This window comes from Myripristis murdjan, chromosome 22 (genome assembly GCF_902150065.1).
Source record: "Myripristis murdjan chromosome 22, fMyrMur1.1, whole genome shotgun sequence".
Classification (NCBI taxonomy): Eukaryota; Metazoa; Chordata; class Actinopteri; order Holocentriformes; family Holocentridae; genus Myripristis; species Myripristis murdjan.
In genome coordinates, this window is record NC_044001.1 from 5,046,956 (window position 1) to 5,064,565 (window position 17,610).

At 39.5% G+C, this 17,610-nt stretch overlaps 1 protein-coding gene across 1 annotated transcript; it reads right to left on the reverse strand.

Moving 5' to 3' along the window:
• Positions 1-3,816: 3,816 nt before the first annotated feature.
• LOC115354456 (periaxin-like) lies at positions 3,817-17,182 on the reverse strand. Its single transcript, XM_030044852.1, has 5 exons — positions 17,108-17,182; positions 16,831-16,984; positions 16,153-16,289; positions 15,501-16,041; positions 3,817-5,589 (listed from the first exon to the last, which is right to left on the reverse strand). Exons 1-5 carry the CDS (start codon positions 17,120-17,122, stop codon positions 4,262-4,264), a joined length of 2,175 nt encoding a protein of 724 aa, XP_029900712.1. The 5' UTR covers positions 17,123-17,182; the 3' UTR covers positions 3,817-4,261.
• Between the last annotated feature and the right edge of the window lie 428 nt (positions 17,183-17,610).

The window sequence follows — 17,610 nt, forward strand, 5'->3', positions numbered from 1 at the left end:
GAAATATAAAAATACATGCCTTAGAAATTACCTTAAAACAGGTGTGTGCATTATGTCCAAATATGTGACTTAATCCTACAAAAAATATAATGCCCATAAATACAGAAATAAGAAATTGAGCATATGTAAAAGATAGCCTACATACTCCATATATATTCAGGGATATTGCACTGTTGAATTGTTGTCAAGTCCAACAGGTATAAATTATTGCACAGTTAAATGATTAAATAAACAGTTCAATGGTGTACAGAATGCCAAATTCCAAATAATATGTGCAGAAGTGCACTAATAAGTTATAATGGACGGAGCTGCCATGGTGGCAGGTTTCATATTGACAAAGACGACGAATAACTGTGATACTGATGGGTGTTATGCATGTACTGGGAACAAAAAATAAAATTTGAAAGAATAACAGTTTTTATAAACACAGCTATCCTGGAGAGGGGTTAGAATAGATGTCATGATATGATTTTCAGTATGTTTCAGTGTCCATTTCGGTTTTTAAAGCAGCTGAATGCGCGACGTCTTCATGTTGACTTCGCAACCGAGGAAAGACGGAGCTCAGTCGGAGCACCTGAAGGCAGCACACAAACTGAACTACACAAACGTTTTTTTTCCTCATCTTTTTTTTTTTTTAATTTTTTCAGGCAGCAGATGACGCTTTGTGCTCCAGCAGGTTTCTTGTATTTAGTATTTGGCAGGCAGGTTGCTGTGTCTGAACAGTTGTACAGCAGATATAACATGTTGGTGTTTCACAAGTGGACTAATTTTGCGAGCAGAGCGTCTCAATATAAAATAAAAGCCTCGCAAGCGAACCTACCGGGTAATTAGCATGAGGCTAACAGGGAAGGTTTCCCCGAGTTAGCATCTTCAAACCGGCGTGTAAAAACTAATAAAATCCTGGTTATCCTGAAACAAGAGGACTACTCAGGAGCTATTACACAGATATCGGTGAGCTCTGTCTCCACCCAGTGGTGAACTGCATGTACTACCGTTGTAATGTTGCCTAAAACACATGTAAGCCTGAGGGGAAGCTTGCATATAACATCATAACCCTCCGATTACCTTTGGTGTCAACTTGACCCTATTCAGAGTTTAACCTCTCTAAATACATGATTAACGTCGTTTTATGCCTCATATTTAATGGCTTTTCTAGTTTAAGTGGGTAACCATGAGATTAACAGGGTATATCTTAAGTGTCCGGTTCATATTTGGTACCCATAGGTGTTTCTTTAGTGTCAAATTGACTCCCAGGCTTTTTTTTAGCTGCAGAAAACATATAACAAATATCAACATTTGTTTTAGCTGTTTTGGATGACACCGAGGAACTGTAACATGACATTTGTATCAGCAAAAAACTTCCCTATATGCTTTAGGGCCTTGACATATCCATACCTGTAGCAACATGACCACACCTGTTGTAGTGGTCATAGTTAATGTGATCGTGAATAGTTAATTTGACAAAATGTGATTCCCATAAGAATTCCAATGTATAAGAGGTGGTGAGTGTTTTATTTAAGGGGCTGTTTACGTTGTCAACAAGACAGACAAAGCACCTGACACATACCAACATTTTTTATTATAATAATTTTATGGAGACCTAAATTGTAAATTGCTGGGGTCAAATCGACCCCAACTGATAAAATATGTTAGTAAATTTGCAGGTAATAGGAGGGTTAAGGCAGATAGGACGCCCCACCTTGTTGTTGTTGGAAATTTCCCCACTTTGGGACTATTAAAGGAATATCTTATCTTATCTTATCTTATGATGAGATAAAGAATGATGAATGTGACTCAGTCCCCAAAAAAAACACAATTCAGCAATGCACCAACAACTCAAAAGAGCATTTCACTCCATTATTTATGTTTTCATGTACATTTGACATCAAAGCAGATTAGATTCAAGACAGGCATTTGTTGTATAAATTCTGTTGATTATTAGTTTTAGCATGAATTTAAGGTTGTTTTTTTATCCTTCCTCAGCCTCATCCTTAACATAGGTAACATTTGTAAATAAAGTGGTGTGCCCTCTCATTTGAAACTGCATAGTGTACTATTATGTTTTCACTCTGGCATCCCTTAACCTTAAAAAAAGCTGCATAAAATCTTGTGAATGAAAACCTTTAGTGGGAAGTGAAAAAATTAAGTTTCAGTATTGAAATAAAATAGCCCAAGCTACAGTTAGAGCTCCTTCAGTTTAGCCACACAAGAATTAAAGGTATTAAAAAACATTTATGGCTAAATTTATGGACAGTCAAGAGAACAATAAAGAAAAACAAAGTTGAAGAGGGATTTTTAGGGGCAGATAAAACCCCATGAAATAGTGACAGAGGTTAACGTGGGCCCAAAAAAATCCGATAATTGAAGAAAATAGAATATAGAAGGTTCTGTATGGAATATAGAAGTGAGGGAACGTCACTCATTGTATTTGGTAAATAATTTATTTGTAATGGTGGAGCTGATAGACAAACAAAAACGTTTCCATTCAGTTCTACTGTAGCTCGAGTTCTAGTTCTTTACCTCCGTTGCCATGGGAACCATCTGTACCACTGTTGCGTGTTTGACGCTGAAAAACACTTATTTAAGTATAACCCTGAACTAAGTGGGTAGTTTAATGTAACACAGTCAAGTACACTTTTCAGGTTAAGTAATTTATCTCCTTTAATGTTTAACTTAGAATAAATATTTAAGATGATAAATGAAAGCAGCCCCGCCCTGGGACCAACCAGCAAATCGTGAGACTATTTTCAGGGAAGGTGAAGTTTTGGACTATAGGAAAAAGACATGTTTTTCGAATGCAATTTTATTAACATGATGATTTTTGGCAATTTCTTTTTTCCCTCCCTCTTTTTTGTGAATCTGCCTGCTGAATAGTTTTCAGCCACATGACTTCCACTGATAATTATACAAATCACTCTGGTTGGACCTCTGTGACACCAGTTGTGAGTCAGCATCACTTTGTTTTAGTTTACTGCTTTGTTCAACCCACAGAACTTTATTTTAAATGGTAGTGGTCATCCCAAGGTTTCCAAAGATACCAAATACGTACATAACATCTAGATATTTCTTATTTGATATTAGCTTGCAGCCATAAAATAATGGCCTCATTCATTGTGGGGGTGACGTAGCTTTAGTGAAGCCCTGCAACCAATATGGATGTGACACTGTCCTACAATATGGAAGAAAAATATCCTCTGTCGTTGAACCTACTTAAGGGGAAAATTAAGGGGTTAAGGGGTGACATGCTAGAAACACAGCTCATAACTCTCTCCTGATCAACTAAAAGACAGTTTTCCATTTAATATAATATTTATTTATTGTATATCTTTGCAAACACATTGACCAAGCTTACATCAGAATCAGAATACAAACAGGAGCAATGATAAAAGAAACTCCAGAGGTCATTAAAAGCTATTTACACAGCCAGTTCAATATTCCCACTTTGTACAGTGAAAAAAAAAAACATACTGTTAGTAGGTTTTTACTGTAGCAAATTAAATTCTAAGCAAAGTATTAATACAAAATATAGTTGCAGCAACACATTTGCTGTATTTGGTAAGCATTTCATTTGAGCATTGCATTGCTGTTATTTCTACATTTTAGCAATAGCAACAGGAAAATCTTGGTGATACATGTACATATGCATTTTTTTTGTCATATACCGCACAATATGGGCATCCTCTGCTTTCATCTTTACAGTGAAATTATTGTAAACATTTTTTGGAATGTCAGTAACAGTGATAGAAGATATTAAATCAATCTTCACAATCAGTTGTGTAGCTGATACACAAGATCTCATGAAATTAAGAACACAGTTAACTCTGACCTATGTTCTACATAAAAGATTGAAAAATTACCAGTTTTTTTTTTTTTTTTATCATAAGGAGACATGGCTTACTTTAATTCTGTATCATAAGCAAGGATATTTCATAAAGCCCTGTACTGAATGCTATAAGGGCACTCGATTACACTGTGTATTTACAACTTCATCACATTTTCATTGTAAATTATATTAGCTTTTCATCTCTTTGCAGGTCTTTGACATGCAACCTAATGCCAGCCAACATCCAAACACCAACAAATCTATCCTGCGGTTGGTAAGTTTGTTCTTTCTGCTGGCCACTTTGTCAGATTGCCAACCATTTTTCGATCTCATTTTGCCATTCCACGACTGATTTGGCCCGTAAAGTTCTGAATATACCGGCCACTGAGGCTAGTTGATGAGAAGTTTTGCTTCACACCATGTTCACCACAAGTTATTTTACTTCTTGGCTCTATCAAAAAACCTCATTTTCTCAGTGTGCACAGAGTCTTTTAGCCGTTGAATAGATGATGCTGTTTCATCTGAGATGGGCTCAGCAGGGTCTACGCCATATACATGTGTCATTTGTTTAGTTATGACAACTGTTTCTCTGTTTTCACTTGATGTTTCCCTAACTACATGCCTCTTAACAAATGTTGTCTTGCCACCCTGTGTTTTATATGTCTCTTCTGTAGACCACGATGTAGCTTCTTTGGACTCTGATTTTAGGGGCAGGCCTCCAGCTGTTTGGACTTTGAAATCTGTTAGTAGCTTGGCATGCTGCGCCTCTGGGGTTGCTTGTATATTTGATTTTATGACGTGTATTTTTCCAGATTCCAGTTTGAGAGTGTCGGCTGATGAAGATGAAACATCAGAGGATGGTATAGTGACTTTTTCAGGCAAGTTGGGCTCAACTGAGATCCGCTCAGTTCTTGTGGTGGAAGTAATGACATTACCATGAACCTCTCCAAGACCCATAGTGGCATTAGGATCTGAGTATTTCACAGTTACCTTGGTTGGAGAGGATAAAGACAGGCCAACTTGTTCACTTGTTACAGTAGAGCTAATATCAGCAAAAGCATCAGATGAGCGAATTGAGCAGGTTGTGCTAACATCCTCGTCCATTGTGTCCATTGTGGGGCTCTTTTCACTCTCATGGTCCTCTTTTTTGGAACCCTTGCCAGGTTCTGATGGAGAAGACAGTCCAAATTTGGGGAATTTTAACCAGCCAGCCCTCTCAGGACTTTTACCTGGATCTTGCTTGATATTTGTTTGCTTCTTCTCTGGCTGCTTTGCACCTCCAGTTGTATCTGCCATATGTCCACTGTCACCTGTTTCAGCTTCCTCTGGTGACCAACTAAAACTCAGCCCAGGAAATTTGAATTTTTGTTTGCTTTTTGTTTCTGTCATTTCGTCCTCTTTCTGTGGATGCTTTGTCTGAACACTGAGTTCATCTTGTCCACACACCTCCTTTGAGGGTGAAAGCTTTTCTTCCACTTCTTCTATTGTTGGAACATCAAATTCAACATCAATACTTTTGAGGATTTCACCAAATGATGTTAAAGTTAATTTGGGTGATTTCCCAGGTCCTTGTGACTCAACTGCCATTTCCATTTCCTGATTTTGTTCATATTGAGTATCAACAGGGACATATTCATCTTCAGGTTTGGATTTTGAAAAACCAAGCTTTGGTATTTTCAATGATGGTAGTTTAAATTTACTCGGAGAGCCAAGGACCCCACTGTCTGTCTCAGTCTTCGCTGGATCAGCATCTAATATTTTTGGTTCTTGATTAGGATGATCAGTGTGGGAGACATTTGATTTAATATCAACACTTGGCTCAGACCCATCCATTTTGAAATCTTTGTCTACTTCTGGTACATCTACAGTTACATTTGGAGAAGTCGCTCTGAATTTCGGCAGCTTGAATTTCACTGTTTTTGATTTTGATGGCGATCCCTCAGCATCATTCAGCTGAACCTCTGCCTCTGGTTGTTCAACCTTTAGCTCTCCTTCTGTTAGAGTATTGTTAACACTGATATTGATGTCAGGTTCTTTAACACCTGACTTTGAAAGCGAAAATTTGGGTAATGAAAACCTTGGCATTTTCAATTTGGTCTCAATTTCTGTAACAGCTGGCTCTTTTACTAAAGTAGTACCTGGAGGTTCCTGAACATCAGGAGGACAGATTTCTGTTTTGGCCTCTGGTAATATAGCTTCAACGTCAGGTGCCTCAAGCTTGACATCAGCAGCAGGGGTGCTAACATCTGTCTTTGAAAATGAAAATTTTGGCATTGACCAGGTAGACTTTTTCAACATAGTGTTAACTTCTGAAGTAGGTGTATCTGGCACTGAAATGGCACTTGAAGCTTGTTTGACCTCAATATCAGGTACCTTTACGTCATCTACATCTTTCTTTGGTAAGCTGAGATCAATTTCTGGCCCTTTTACCTTAGACAATGAAATGCCAAATTTTGGCATTTTAAACTTGCTCTCTTGCCTTTCAAGTTCAGCTCCCATGCTTTTCACTTCTAGAGATGGGCCTTCAACATCAGCATGGGGTGCTGTGACATCAACTGCAACTCCCACTTCAGGTTTTTTCAGCTCTGCTCCATCAGTTTTAATTTCCTTGTCCATATCAGGTACTTCCACGCTGACATTTGGCGTAGCAGATCCAAATTTCGGTAATTTGAATATTGGCATTTTAAATTTTGATGGTGAGCCTTCCACATTACTTACTTGAGCTTCAATCTGAGGAGCTTTAATTTCCCCTTTGGCAGATGGTTCTTTTAGTTTAACATCAGGGAGTTGGACTTCAGCTCCTGGTAGTGTCACGTCTACATCTTTCTTTGACATGGTAAAATCAATTTCAGGTCCTTTTACTTTTGGCATTGATATTCCAAACTTTGGCATTTTGAACTTGCTTTCTTGCCCTTCAATTTCCATTTGACCTTCTGGTGGCTTTATTTCCAGTTCAGGTTGTTTCACCTCCATTTTTTCCTCTTGAAGTGAAACATCCACATCAGGAATGCTTGCATCAATTTCAGGGGCTTTAACACTTGGTTTTGAAAATGAAAACCTTGGCATTGAAAACTTTTGCTTTTTCAGCTTTGCATCAAGCTCAAGATGAGGCTGCTCCTCCAGCAAAACACCACCTGAAGGCTGTTTTACTTGAACCTCTGGAAGTTGGACCTCTGCTTTAGCTTCTGGTAATGTGACGTCTTTTTTTGGCAAGCTGATATCAATTTCAGGCCCTTTTACCTTCGGCAGTGATATGCCAAACTTTGGCATTTTAAACCTGCTTTCTTGTCCGTCTAGCTCAATTCCTGCAGTTTTCATCTCTAGAGATGGGCCTTCAACTTCAACATTGGGTGCTGTGACAACCGCAATTCCCACTTCAGGTTTTTTCAGCTCTAATCCATCAGTTTTAATTTCCTTGTCCATATCAGGTACTTCCACGCTCACATTTGGAGTAGCAGATCCAAATTTTGGTAATTTTAATGTTGGCATTTTAAATCTTGATGGTGATCCTTCCACATTACTTACTTGAGCTTCAACTTGAGGAGGTTTAATTTCCACTTTGGCAGATGGTTCTTTTAGTTTAACATCAGGGAGCTGGACTTCAGCTTCAGGTAGCATCACATCTACATCTTTCTTTGACATTGTAAAATCTGTTTCAGGTCCTTTTACTTTTGGCATTGATATTCCAAACTTTGGCATTTTAAATTTACTTCCTTGTGCTTCAGTATCTATGTCACCTTCTGGTAGCTTCATTTCAACTTCAGATTCTTTTACCTCCATCTTTCCCCCTGGAAGAGAAACATCCACATCTGGAAGATTGCCATCAATTTCAGGGGCTTTAACACTTGGTTTGGAAAAAGAAAACCGGGGCATTGAAAACCTTGGCCTTTTCATCTTGGCATCAAGCTCAAGATGAGGCTGCTCCTCCAACAAACCACCTGAAGGCTGTTCTGGTAGTGTGATATCAACATCTTTCTTTGATAAACTGAAATCAGTTTCAGGTCCCTTTGCTTTTGGCAGTGATATTCCAAACTTTGGCATTTTAAACTTGCTATCTTGCCCTTCAATTTCCATTTCCATTTCTGGTGGCTTAATTTCCACTTCAGGTTTTGTCACCTCCACCTTTCCCTCTGGAAGAGAAACATCCACATCTGGAATACTGCCATCAATTTCAGGGGTTTTAACACTTGGTTTTGAAAATGAAAACCTGGGCATTGAAAACCTTGGTGTTTTCATTTTGGCATCAAGTTCAACATGAGGCTGCTCCTCCAACAAAACACTACCTGAAGGCTGTTTTACTTCAGCCTCGGGAAGTTGGACCTCTGCTTTAGCTTCTGGTAATGTGGCATCTTTCTTTGGTAAGCTGAAATCAATTTCCGTCCCTTTTACCTTAGGCAATGATATTCCAAACTTTGGCATTTTAAACCTGCTTTCTTGCCCTTCGATTTCTTTGTCACCTTCTGGGTGCTTCATTTCAATTTCCGGTCCTTTTACCTCCACCTTTCCCTCTGGAAAGGAAACATCCACATCTGGAATACTGGCATCAATTTCAGGGGCCTTAACACTTGGTTTTGAAAATGAAAACCTGGGCATTGAAAACCTTGGTGTTTTCAGTTTGGCATCAATTTCAACATGAGGCTGCTCCTCCAACAAAACACCACCTGAAGGCTGTTTTAATTCAGCCTCTGGAAGTTGGACCTCTGCTTTAGCTTCTGGAAATGTGACATCTTTCTTTGGTAAGCTGAAATCAATTTCAGGCCCTTTTACCTTAGGCAATGATATGCCAAACTTTGGCATTTTAAACTTGCTTTCTTGTCCTTCAATTTCTATGTCATCCTCTGGGTGCTTCATTTCAATTTCAGGTCCTTTTACCTCCATATTTCCCTCTGGAAGAGAAACATCCACATCAGGAAGACTGGCATCAGTTTCAGGGGCTTTAACACTTGGTTTTGAAAATGAAAACCTGGGCATTGAAAACTTTGGCCTTTTCAGTTTTGTATCAAGCTCAACATGAGACTGCTCCTCCAACAAAACACCACCTGAAGACTCTTTGACATCAACCTCTGGAAGCTGGACATCTGCTGTAGCTTGTGGTAGTGTAATGTCAACATCTTTCTTTGATAAGCTGAAGTCAATTTCAGGTCCTTTTACTTTTGGCATTGACATTCCAAACTTGGGCAGTTTGAACTTGCTTTCTTGCCCTTCAAATTCCATGTCACTTTGTGGTAGCTTCGTTTCAACTTCAGGTTTGGTCACCTCCATCTTTCCCTCTGGAAGAGGAACATCCACATCTGGAATACTGGCATCAATTTCAGGGGCCTTAACACTTGGCTTTGAAAATGAAAACTTGGGCAATGAAAACCTTGGTGTTTTCAGTTTGGCATCAAGCTCAACATGAGGCTGCTCTTCCAACAAAACGCCACCTGAAGGCTGTTTTACCTCAGCCTCTGGAAGTTCGACCTCTGCTTTAGCTTCTGGTAGTGTGATAGCAACATCTTTTTTTGATAAACTGAAGTCAAGTTCAGGCCCTTTTACTTTTGGCATTGACATTCCAAACTTTGGCATTTTGAACTTGCTATCTTGCCCTTCAATTTCCATTTCCATTCCTGTTGGCTTAACTTCCACTTCAGGTTTTGTCACCTCCACCTTTCCCTCTGGAAGAGAAACATCCACATCAGGAAGACTGGCATCAATTTCAGGGGCCTTAACACTTGGCTTTGAAAATGAAAACTTGGGCATTGAAAACCTTGGTGTTTTCAGTTTGGCATCAAGCTCAACATGAGGCTGCTCCTCCAACAAAACGCCACCTGAAGGCTGTTTTACCTCAACCTCTGGAAGTTCGACCTCTGCTTTAGCTTCTGGTAGTGTGATATCAACATCTTTTTTTGATAAACTGAAGTCAAGTTCAGGCCCTTTTACTTTTGGCATTGACATTCCAAACTTTGGCATTTTGAACTTGCTATCTTGCCCTTCAATTTCCATGTCACTTTCTGGTAGCTTCATTTCAACTTCAGGTTTTGTCACCTCCACCTTTCCCTCTGGAAGAGAAACATCCACATCTGGAATACTGGCATCAATTTCAGGAGCTTTAACACTTGGTTTTGAAAATGAAAACCTGGGCATTGAAAACCTTGGTTTTTTAAACTTTGCATCAAGCTCAACATGAGGCTGCTCATCCAACAAAGTCTCTTTGACTTCAGCCTCTGGAAATTGGACCTCTGCTTTAGCTTCTGGTAGTGTGACATCAACATCTTTCTTCGATAAGCTGATATCAATTTCAGGCCCTTTTACTTTTGGCATTGATATCCCAAACTTTGGTATTTTGAACTTGCTTTCTTGCCCTTCAATTTCCATGTCACTTTCTGGTAGCTTCATTTCAACTTCAGGTTTTGTTACCTCCACCTTTCCCTCTGGAAGAGAAACATCCACATCTGGAACACTGGCATCAATTTCAGGAGCTTTAACACTTGGTTTTGAAAATGAAAACCTGGGCATTGAAAACCTTGGTTTTTTAAACTTTGCATCAAGCTCAACATGAGGCTGCTCCTCTAACAAAGGCTCTTTGATTTCAGATTGTGGAAGCTGAATTTCTGCTTTAGCTTCTGGTAGTGTGACATCAACATCTTTCTTCGATAAGCTGATATCAATTTCAGGCCCTTTTACTTTTGGCATTGATATTCCAAACTTTGGCATTTTGAACTTGCTATCTTGCCCTTCAATTTCCATTTCCATTCCTGTTGGCTTAGCTTCCACTTCAGGTTTTGTCACCTCCACCTTTCCCTCTGGAAGAGAAATATCCACATCTGGAACACTGGCATCAATTTCAGGGGCCTTAACACTTGGCTTTGAAAATGAAAACTTGGGCAATGAAAACCTTGGCATTTTCAGCTTTGCATCAAGCTCAACATGAGGCTGCTCCTCCAGCAAAACACCACCTGAAGGCTGTTTTACTTCAGCCTCTGGAAGTTGGACCTCTGCTTTAGCCTCTGGTAATGTTACATCTACATCTTTCTTTGGTAAGGTGATATCCATTTCAGGTCCTTTCATCTTAGGTAACGATATGCCAAATTTTGGTGCTTTAAACTTGCTCTCTTTCCCTTCTAGTTCAATTCCTGCAGTTTTAATTTCTAGAGATGGGCCTTCAATATCATCCTGGGGTGCTGTAACATCAACTGCAACTTCCACTTCAGGTTTCTTCTCTGTTTCTTCAATTTTAATTTCTTTGTCCAGATCAGGTACTTCCACACTGACGTTTGGAGTAGCAGATCCAAATTTTGGTAATTTTAATGTTGGCATTTTAAATCTTGATGGTGAGCCTTCCACATTACTTACTTGAGCTTCAATCTGAGGAGCCTTAATTTCTATTTTGGCAGATGGTTCTTTTACGTCAGTATCAGGGAGTTGGACTTCAGCTTCAGGCACTGTCACATCTACATCTTTCTTTGGTAAGCTAAAATCAATTTCAGGTCCTTTTACTTTAGGAAACGATATACCAAACTTTGGCATTTTAAATTTGCTTTCATGCCCTTCAATTTCCATTTGACTTTCTGGTGTCTTAATTTCCAGTTCAGGTTGTTTCATCTCCACCTTTACCTCTGGAAGAGAAGCATCCACATCTGGAAGACTGGCATCAGTTTCAGGGGCTTTCACACTTGGTTTTGAAAATGAAAACTTGGCAATGAAAATCTGGGCCTTTTCAGTTTGTCATCGAGCTCAACATGAGATTGTTCCTCCAACAAAACACCACCTGAAGGCTGTTTTACTTCAACCTCTGGAAGTTGGACCTCTGCTTTAGCTTCTGGTAATGTGACATCTACATCTTTCTTTGGTAAGCTGATGTCAATTTCAGGCCCTTTTACCTTCGGCAATGATATTCCAAATTTTGGCATTTTAAACTTGCTTTCTGATTCCTCTAATTCAGTTCGTGTAGTTTTCACCTCTAGAGATGGGCCTTCAATATCAGCATGGGGTGGTTTAACATCTATTGCCACTCCCACTTCAGGTTTTTTCAGCTCTGCTTCATCAGTTTTAATTTCCTTGTCCATATCAGGTACTTCCACGCTCACATTTGGAGTAGCAGATCCAAATTTTGGTAATTTTAATGTTGGCATTTTAAATCTTGATGGTGATCCTTCCACATTACTTACTTGAGCTTCAACTTGAGGAGGTTTAATTTCCACTTTGGCAGATGGTTCCTTTAGTTTAGCTTCAGGGAGTTGGATTTCACCTTTGGTCTCTGGTAGTGTGATACCTACACCTTTCTTTGATAAGTTAAAGTCAATTTCAGGTCCTTTAACTTTGGGCATAGAAATGCCCAAATGTGGCATTTTAAATGTGCTTCCTTTCCCCTCAATTTCAATTCCAGTAGTTTTTACATCTAGAGATGGGCCTTCAATGTCTGCATGGGGTGTTGCAACATCAATTGCAAATCCTGCTTCAGGTTTTTTCAACCTCGTTTCTTGAATTTTGATTTCCTTGTCCACATCAGGTACATCCACACTGGCTTTGGAGTAGCAGATCCAAATTTAGGTAATTTGAATGCTGGCATTTTAAATTTTGATGGTGATGCCTCCACATTACTTACTTGAGCTTCAATCTGAGGAGCCTTAATTTCTATTTTGGTAGAAGGTTCTTTTATATCAGTATCAGGGAGGACCTCTGCTTTAGCTTCTGGTTGTGTGACATCTACATCTTTCTTTGATAAGCTAAAATCAATTTCAGGACCTTTTAATTTTGGCAATGATATTCCAAACTTTGGCATTTTAAACTTGCTTTCTTGCCCCTCTGTTTCCATTTCACTTTCTTGTGGCTTAATTTCAACCTCAGCTTCTGTCACCTCCACCTTTCCCTCTGGAAGAGAAATATGTCTTTTTTGTAGATTGACATCAATTTCAGGGACCTCTGGAAGATTACCCTCAACTTTAGCCTCTGGTAATGTGATATCTGTATCTTTCTTTGATAAGCTTAAATCTATTTGAGGTCCTTTAATTTTTGGCATAGATAAGCCTAGATTTGGCATTTAAATTGCTTCCTTCCTTCCTTCAAGCTCAGTTCCATCTACAGAACCACCTTCAATGTCAATTCTGGAGGCCTTATTATCAGCTGTGGCAACATCTTCTGAACTTGTCATGTCAGCTCCATCTGTTTTTATATGCTTTTCTATATGAGGTACCCCTACACTGATGTGTGGGGAGCCAGCTCCAAATTTTGGCATTTTGAATGCTGGCAGCTTAAATTTGGATGCTGATGCTTCAACATCCTTTCCAGGAACTGCAACATCTGAACCTTTAACTTCAAATTTAGCCCTGGCTTCTTTTACTTCTACATCAGGAAGTTGGATTTCAGAAGCAGCTTCTGGCACTGTGACGTCTACATGTTTCTTTGGTAAGCTTAAATCAATTGAAGGTGTTGTTAGTTTTGCTAATGACACTTCAAACTTTGGCATTTTAAACTTCTTTCCTTCAGTGGTATGTTCTTCAGTTTCCACCTCAAGTGTTTTCACCTCTGCCTTTCCCTCTGAAAGAGGAACATGTCCTTCAACAAGAATGTCATCAATTTCAGGGACCTCTGGGAGTTTCACCTCAGCTTTAGCCTCTGGTAATGTAGCATCTACATCTTTCTTTGATAAGCTTAAATCAATTTTAGGCCCTTTAACCTTTGGCATTGATAAGCCTAGACTCGGCATTTTAAACTTGCTTCCTCTTCCCTCAACTTCATTGTTTGTAGTTTTCAGATCTATTGTCTTGCCCTCAATGTCAGTGCAGGAAGCCTTAACATCAACCGTGACTCCTTCTTGTGGAATGTCGATATCAGCTGCATCTATTTTGATTTCCTTGTCTGTATCAGGTACTTCTGCACTGACATTTGAAGGACCCAGTCCCAATTTAGGGAGTTTGAATGTTGGCATCCTAAATTTTGAAGGTGACCCTTCAAAGTCCATTTGGTGAGCAGTCTGTGGAGCTTTAACTTCTGCTTTGACACTGGGTTCTTTAAAGTCAGGGAGTTTGACCTCAGCTTTAGCCTCTGGTAATGTGACATCTACATCTTTCTTTGATAACCTTAAATCAATTTTAGGCCCTTTTATTTCTGGCATAGATAATCCCAGATTTGGTATTTTAAACTTGCTTCCTTTACCTTCAGATTCTGTTCCTGTACTTTTCACATGTTTAAGAGGACCTTCAGTTCCAGTGCTGGGTGTTGTAATGTTAACTACAGATTCATCTTTATCTGTTCCATCAAGTTCTATGTCATTGTCCAAATCGGGTACTTTTGCAGCAACATTTATAGAAATGTCTGTTTTCATGTCTTGGAGTATTCTTTGGCTTTCTTCTTTAATTTCATCCCTTTTTTGTTCAGAGACATTTCGTTTGGGGAAGGAAATCCCGATGTCAGGGAATCTTAGATCTGACTTTGCAATCCCAAAGCTTGGCATGATTAACTTTGTTGATTTCTTATCTGATCCATCAGTCTGGATGCCCTCAGTTTCTTTTGTTTTCTCAAATTCTTGTGCCTGTAGATTGTCTGCCTCTTCTGCACTTTCCTGTCCAGGTATTACAATATCCTCTCGTTTATTTAGTTCAGCTTTGATCTCATGTTCACATTGTTTCACTTCTGCTTTGTATTCCATTTTGAGTTTTTTGCCCAGTATTTTGGTCTCTGTTATAGGTTCATGAGGACTTGCATCAGTAGTTTTGATCTTTGGCACTTTGACTGTGGAGATTTCTGGAGAGGCTTTTATGTCATACTTAGTCAAATGTGCCTCTTGTTTTGCTTTGGCATCTAGGACTTTAGTGGGGGTTTTAACTGATATTCTTTGTGCATTTGCATCTATCACAGTGATTTCTTCAGGAATAGGTACTCCTGATGTGTCAACTTGAGGCAGTTTAAATCCAGGCAACTTTGAAACTGCTTCTTTGACACTGTCAACATCAATTGACATTTGTACAGTTTCAGCTTGAATTTCTGAAACATGTCCAGGAGAAACAGCTTTAGGTTCTTTAATTCCTTTGGTTGTGGATCTCGTTGATGATACAGCTTCCATTCCTGGTATTTCAATATCCTCACGTTTGGGAAGTTGTGTTTGGGAAAGACTGCTTTTTGACAATCTATCATAAGGATCTTCCTTAACTCCTGTACTGTGAGCTGAAAGTTGCTTTATTTTTGTTTTACTTTCCTCAAGACTTATATCCGCTTTATGTATGATGTCCTCTGTGGCAATGTTAGTGAAGCCTAGGCTAGGCAGTTTGAATGTCGGACTTGTCTTTGTGTCTGTTTTGTGTTTACTGTCCACTGATGATTTGGGAGTTTCTTTCTTTCTTTGCTTTTTCTTTGCCTTTCTTTGGAGATTTCTTTGTAAGTCCTACATCAGACATGCCAACGGAACAGTCAACCTTAGGAACACTTATTTCCATTTTTGTTGGCAGAGCTTTGGCAGACGCATCAGGTGGTATTTGGTGCCCTTCAAGATCTGTGTGTAACACATCACCCGGGATGATGTCTGATTTTTCATGTTCCTTCGTATCTGTTATTTCAATACTGGCACCAAGTGTTTGCATTCTTTTTGGTGAGGATTTTGCTTTTGCATCCTTTTTATGTGATTTATCTTTCCCCATAATTCTAAGCTTTAATTCAGACTTTTCTTTCTTTTTCTTTTTCTTCCCTTCCGGGGACTTCATACCAGAGGGACTTTCTTGATCTGCCAGAGCCATTGTTAGATCTGTTGTTTTCAGAGTGCTGTCTACACTAATGAGTTCCACCTTGTGTTTGTCAGAGCCTGCCATTACGTCCAGATTGTCTGTCACAAAGACTTGAGGAGTTTGTCCAGAGGGGCTGTCAAGGCACTCAGGTGAATTTAAATCTGATGGCCCCTGTGTCTGGTGAACATCAACTCCATTGACAGGTCCAGGTGTTGGTACATCTGTATCCTGGTCTTCAGATGAGCTTACGCGGCCTCTCTTCTTCAGTACAGAAAGCTTCACCTTGTGCCTCTTCTTGCCTTTGAGAGCCTCCTGAGTTTTTATTGGTGACTCTGTGTCACTTGTGGTGGGACTCAGCTCCAGCTTCCTCTGCTCATCAGCCTCTGAGGAACTGTGAGACCTTTTGAAGTGGGACTTGCGTCCTTTTCCGAATGAGGGAAACTTTGGCCATGAAATGCGAGCATCACCATGCCTTTTTGTTTTTCCTGGCTCCCTCATCTCTGGAGTGGACATATCGTCCCCCTGTTGAGTAACAAAAAATATGAAACGTCAGTTTTAGCCCTGAGGTTACTTTTTGCAAATCGTCAGAAGAGGGAACTGCAGAGTAGAAGAGATTACTTCAGGTTGGAGGACCGGTTCACTCTCTGTGATGTCTGGCTTCCGTTTCAGGCAGAGCTTCACTTTGTAAGCCTGAGCGTGTTCCAGGATCTGAATGGCATCCTCGTATGTCACATTGTCAAAATAAACAGTGGCACTCAGAATCTGATCACCTATACAAACGAGAAAAGTGTATCAAAAGAATATAGCTGGGAATAACATCAATTCCATCCGATATTATGAATATGGTCTTCAATGTTAATAATCGATTGAAGGTACCATCTTAATTCCACATGTGCATGAGGTTTTTCTGTAACTTTTCAGTCAAAAATTATTCAAACACTAATGATCCAACATGATTATGAGGAAGCAATTTCAGTCAGGTATTTGTAAAGAAAGGAAAACTTCACTGTTTAGATAGACCAAGTGAAGTGTGCATAAAATACCATTTCTACTGAGGTTTGATTAATTGAATTAAATGAAGAACAAATGAAACAGGAAATGGAATTTTAAACATGCCTGAAATTCGTGAAATGCCTGAAAAGCACACTCAGCACTTGCTCATCCTACCAGATTTTCCAAAGGCCCAAAGGTGGCACCGTGTCATTTATGGACATGCACATTCTTGGCTTATTTGATTTGTGAATTGCCCATATTTCTCTCTTAGAATGATTCCAGTTTTTTCCAAGTATTGTTTTCCAGATATGAGCTTACCTTCCTTTACACTCAGGTTTTTTGAAGCGGGTGACTCTGGCACCACTTCTTTAATGAAGAGTCCATCTTTTCCTCCTCCACTAAAAACAAGACCCTCTGCACCTCCATCTTTTGCTGTGTTCACTATCACCTCTGACTCCGGGCTGTGAACTTCCTGTCAGAATGTCAACATAAAAAGAATAATCATTATATCTTGAGCCGGGCTACTTCCTGCAGCAACATAGCTTCAGGAGAGGGAGATTACGACTGTGGAGAAGGTAATAGGGGAATATCTTACTTTAAGTTTACTCATTTTTGGAGTTGAGCGCTTGTCAAAAAGGGACCCAATCCCAGACTTTTTGCCTTTCTTTGCAGCCCCACCTTTGTGGAGTGGGTCATGCTCCACTTCACCCTGAAAGAAATACAAAAAGCTTTTAAAATTCTGACCAAACAATTGTGGTAAAAAATTACAGTTTCAGTCAGAACTGAACTCTGATTTAAACAAGACAGTTGGCAAACACATTCAAACATCAGGCTAATCAAGTCAGTTCATGGATTGGGGAAGGTTACAAACACATTTATACTTGGGAGCAACTCGTGTTTTACTGTCTCTTACTGAGCAGAAAGTGGGGATTGAGGGTGCCTTCACAGTGTCTTCATAGTGCCTTCTCATGTTTAGAACAGTCTGCAAACTTTAGACAGGTGAGGACAATGCCAACTGAATTCAGGTGCACCATGAGCAACGTGAAGCAACTACAGGAAATGAACTCAAAATGAAAGGTTTTATGGATAGACCGATGT

Bases quoted from the DNA above. Each gene is read 5' to 3' on its own strand.
- LOC115354456 (XM_030044852.1), bottom strand. The intron at 16,042-16,152 runs GTCCTCCAACCT...GTTACTCAACAG, and splicing joins ACATCACAGAGAGTGAACCG to GGGGACGATATGTCCACTCC. The intron at 5,590-15,500 runs GTATGAAGTCCC...ATCCTAATCAAG, and splicing joins AGATCAAGAAAGTCCCTCTG to AACCAAAAATATTAGATGCT.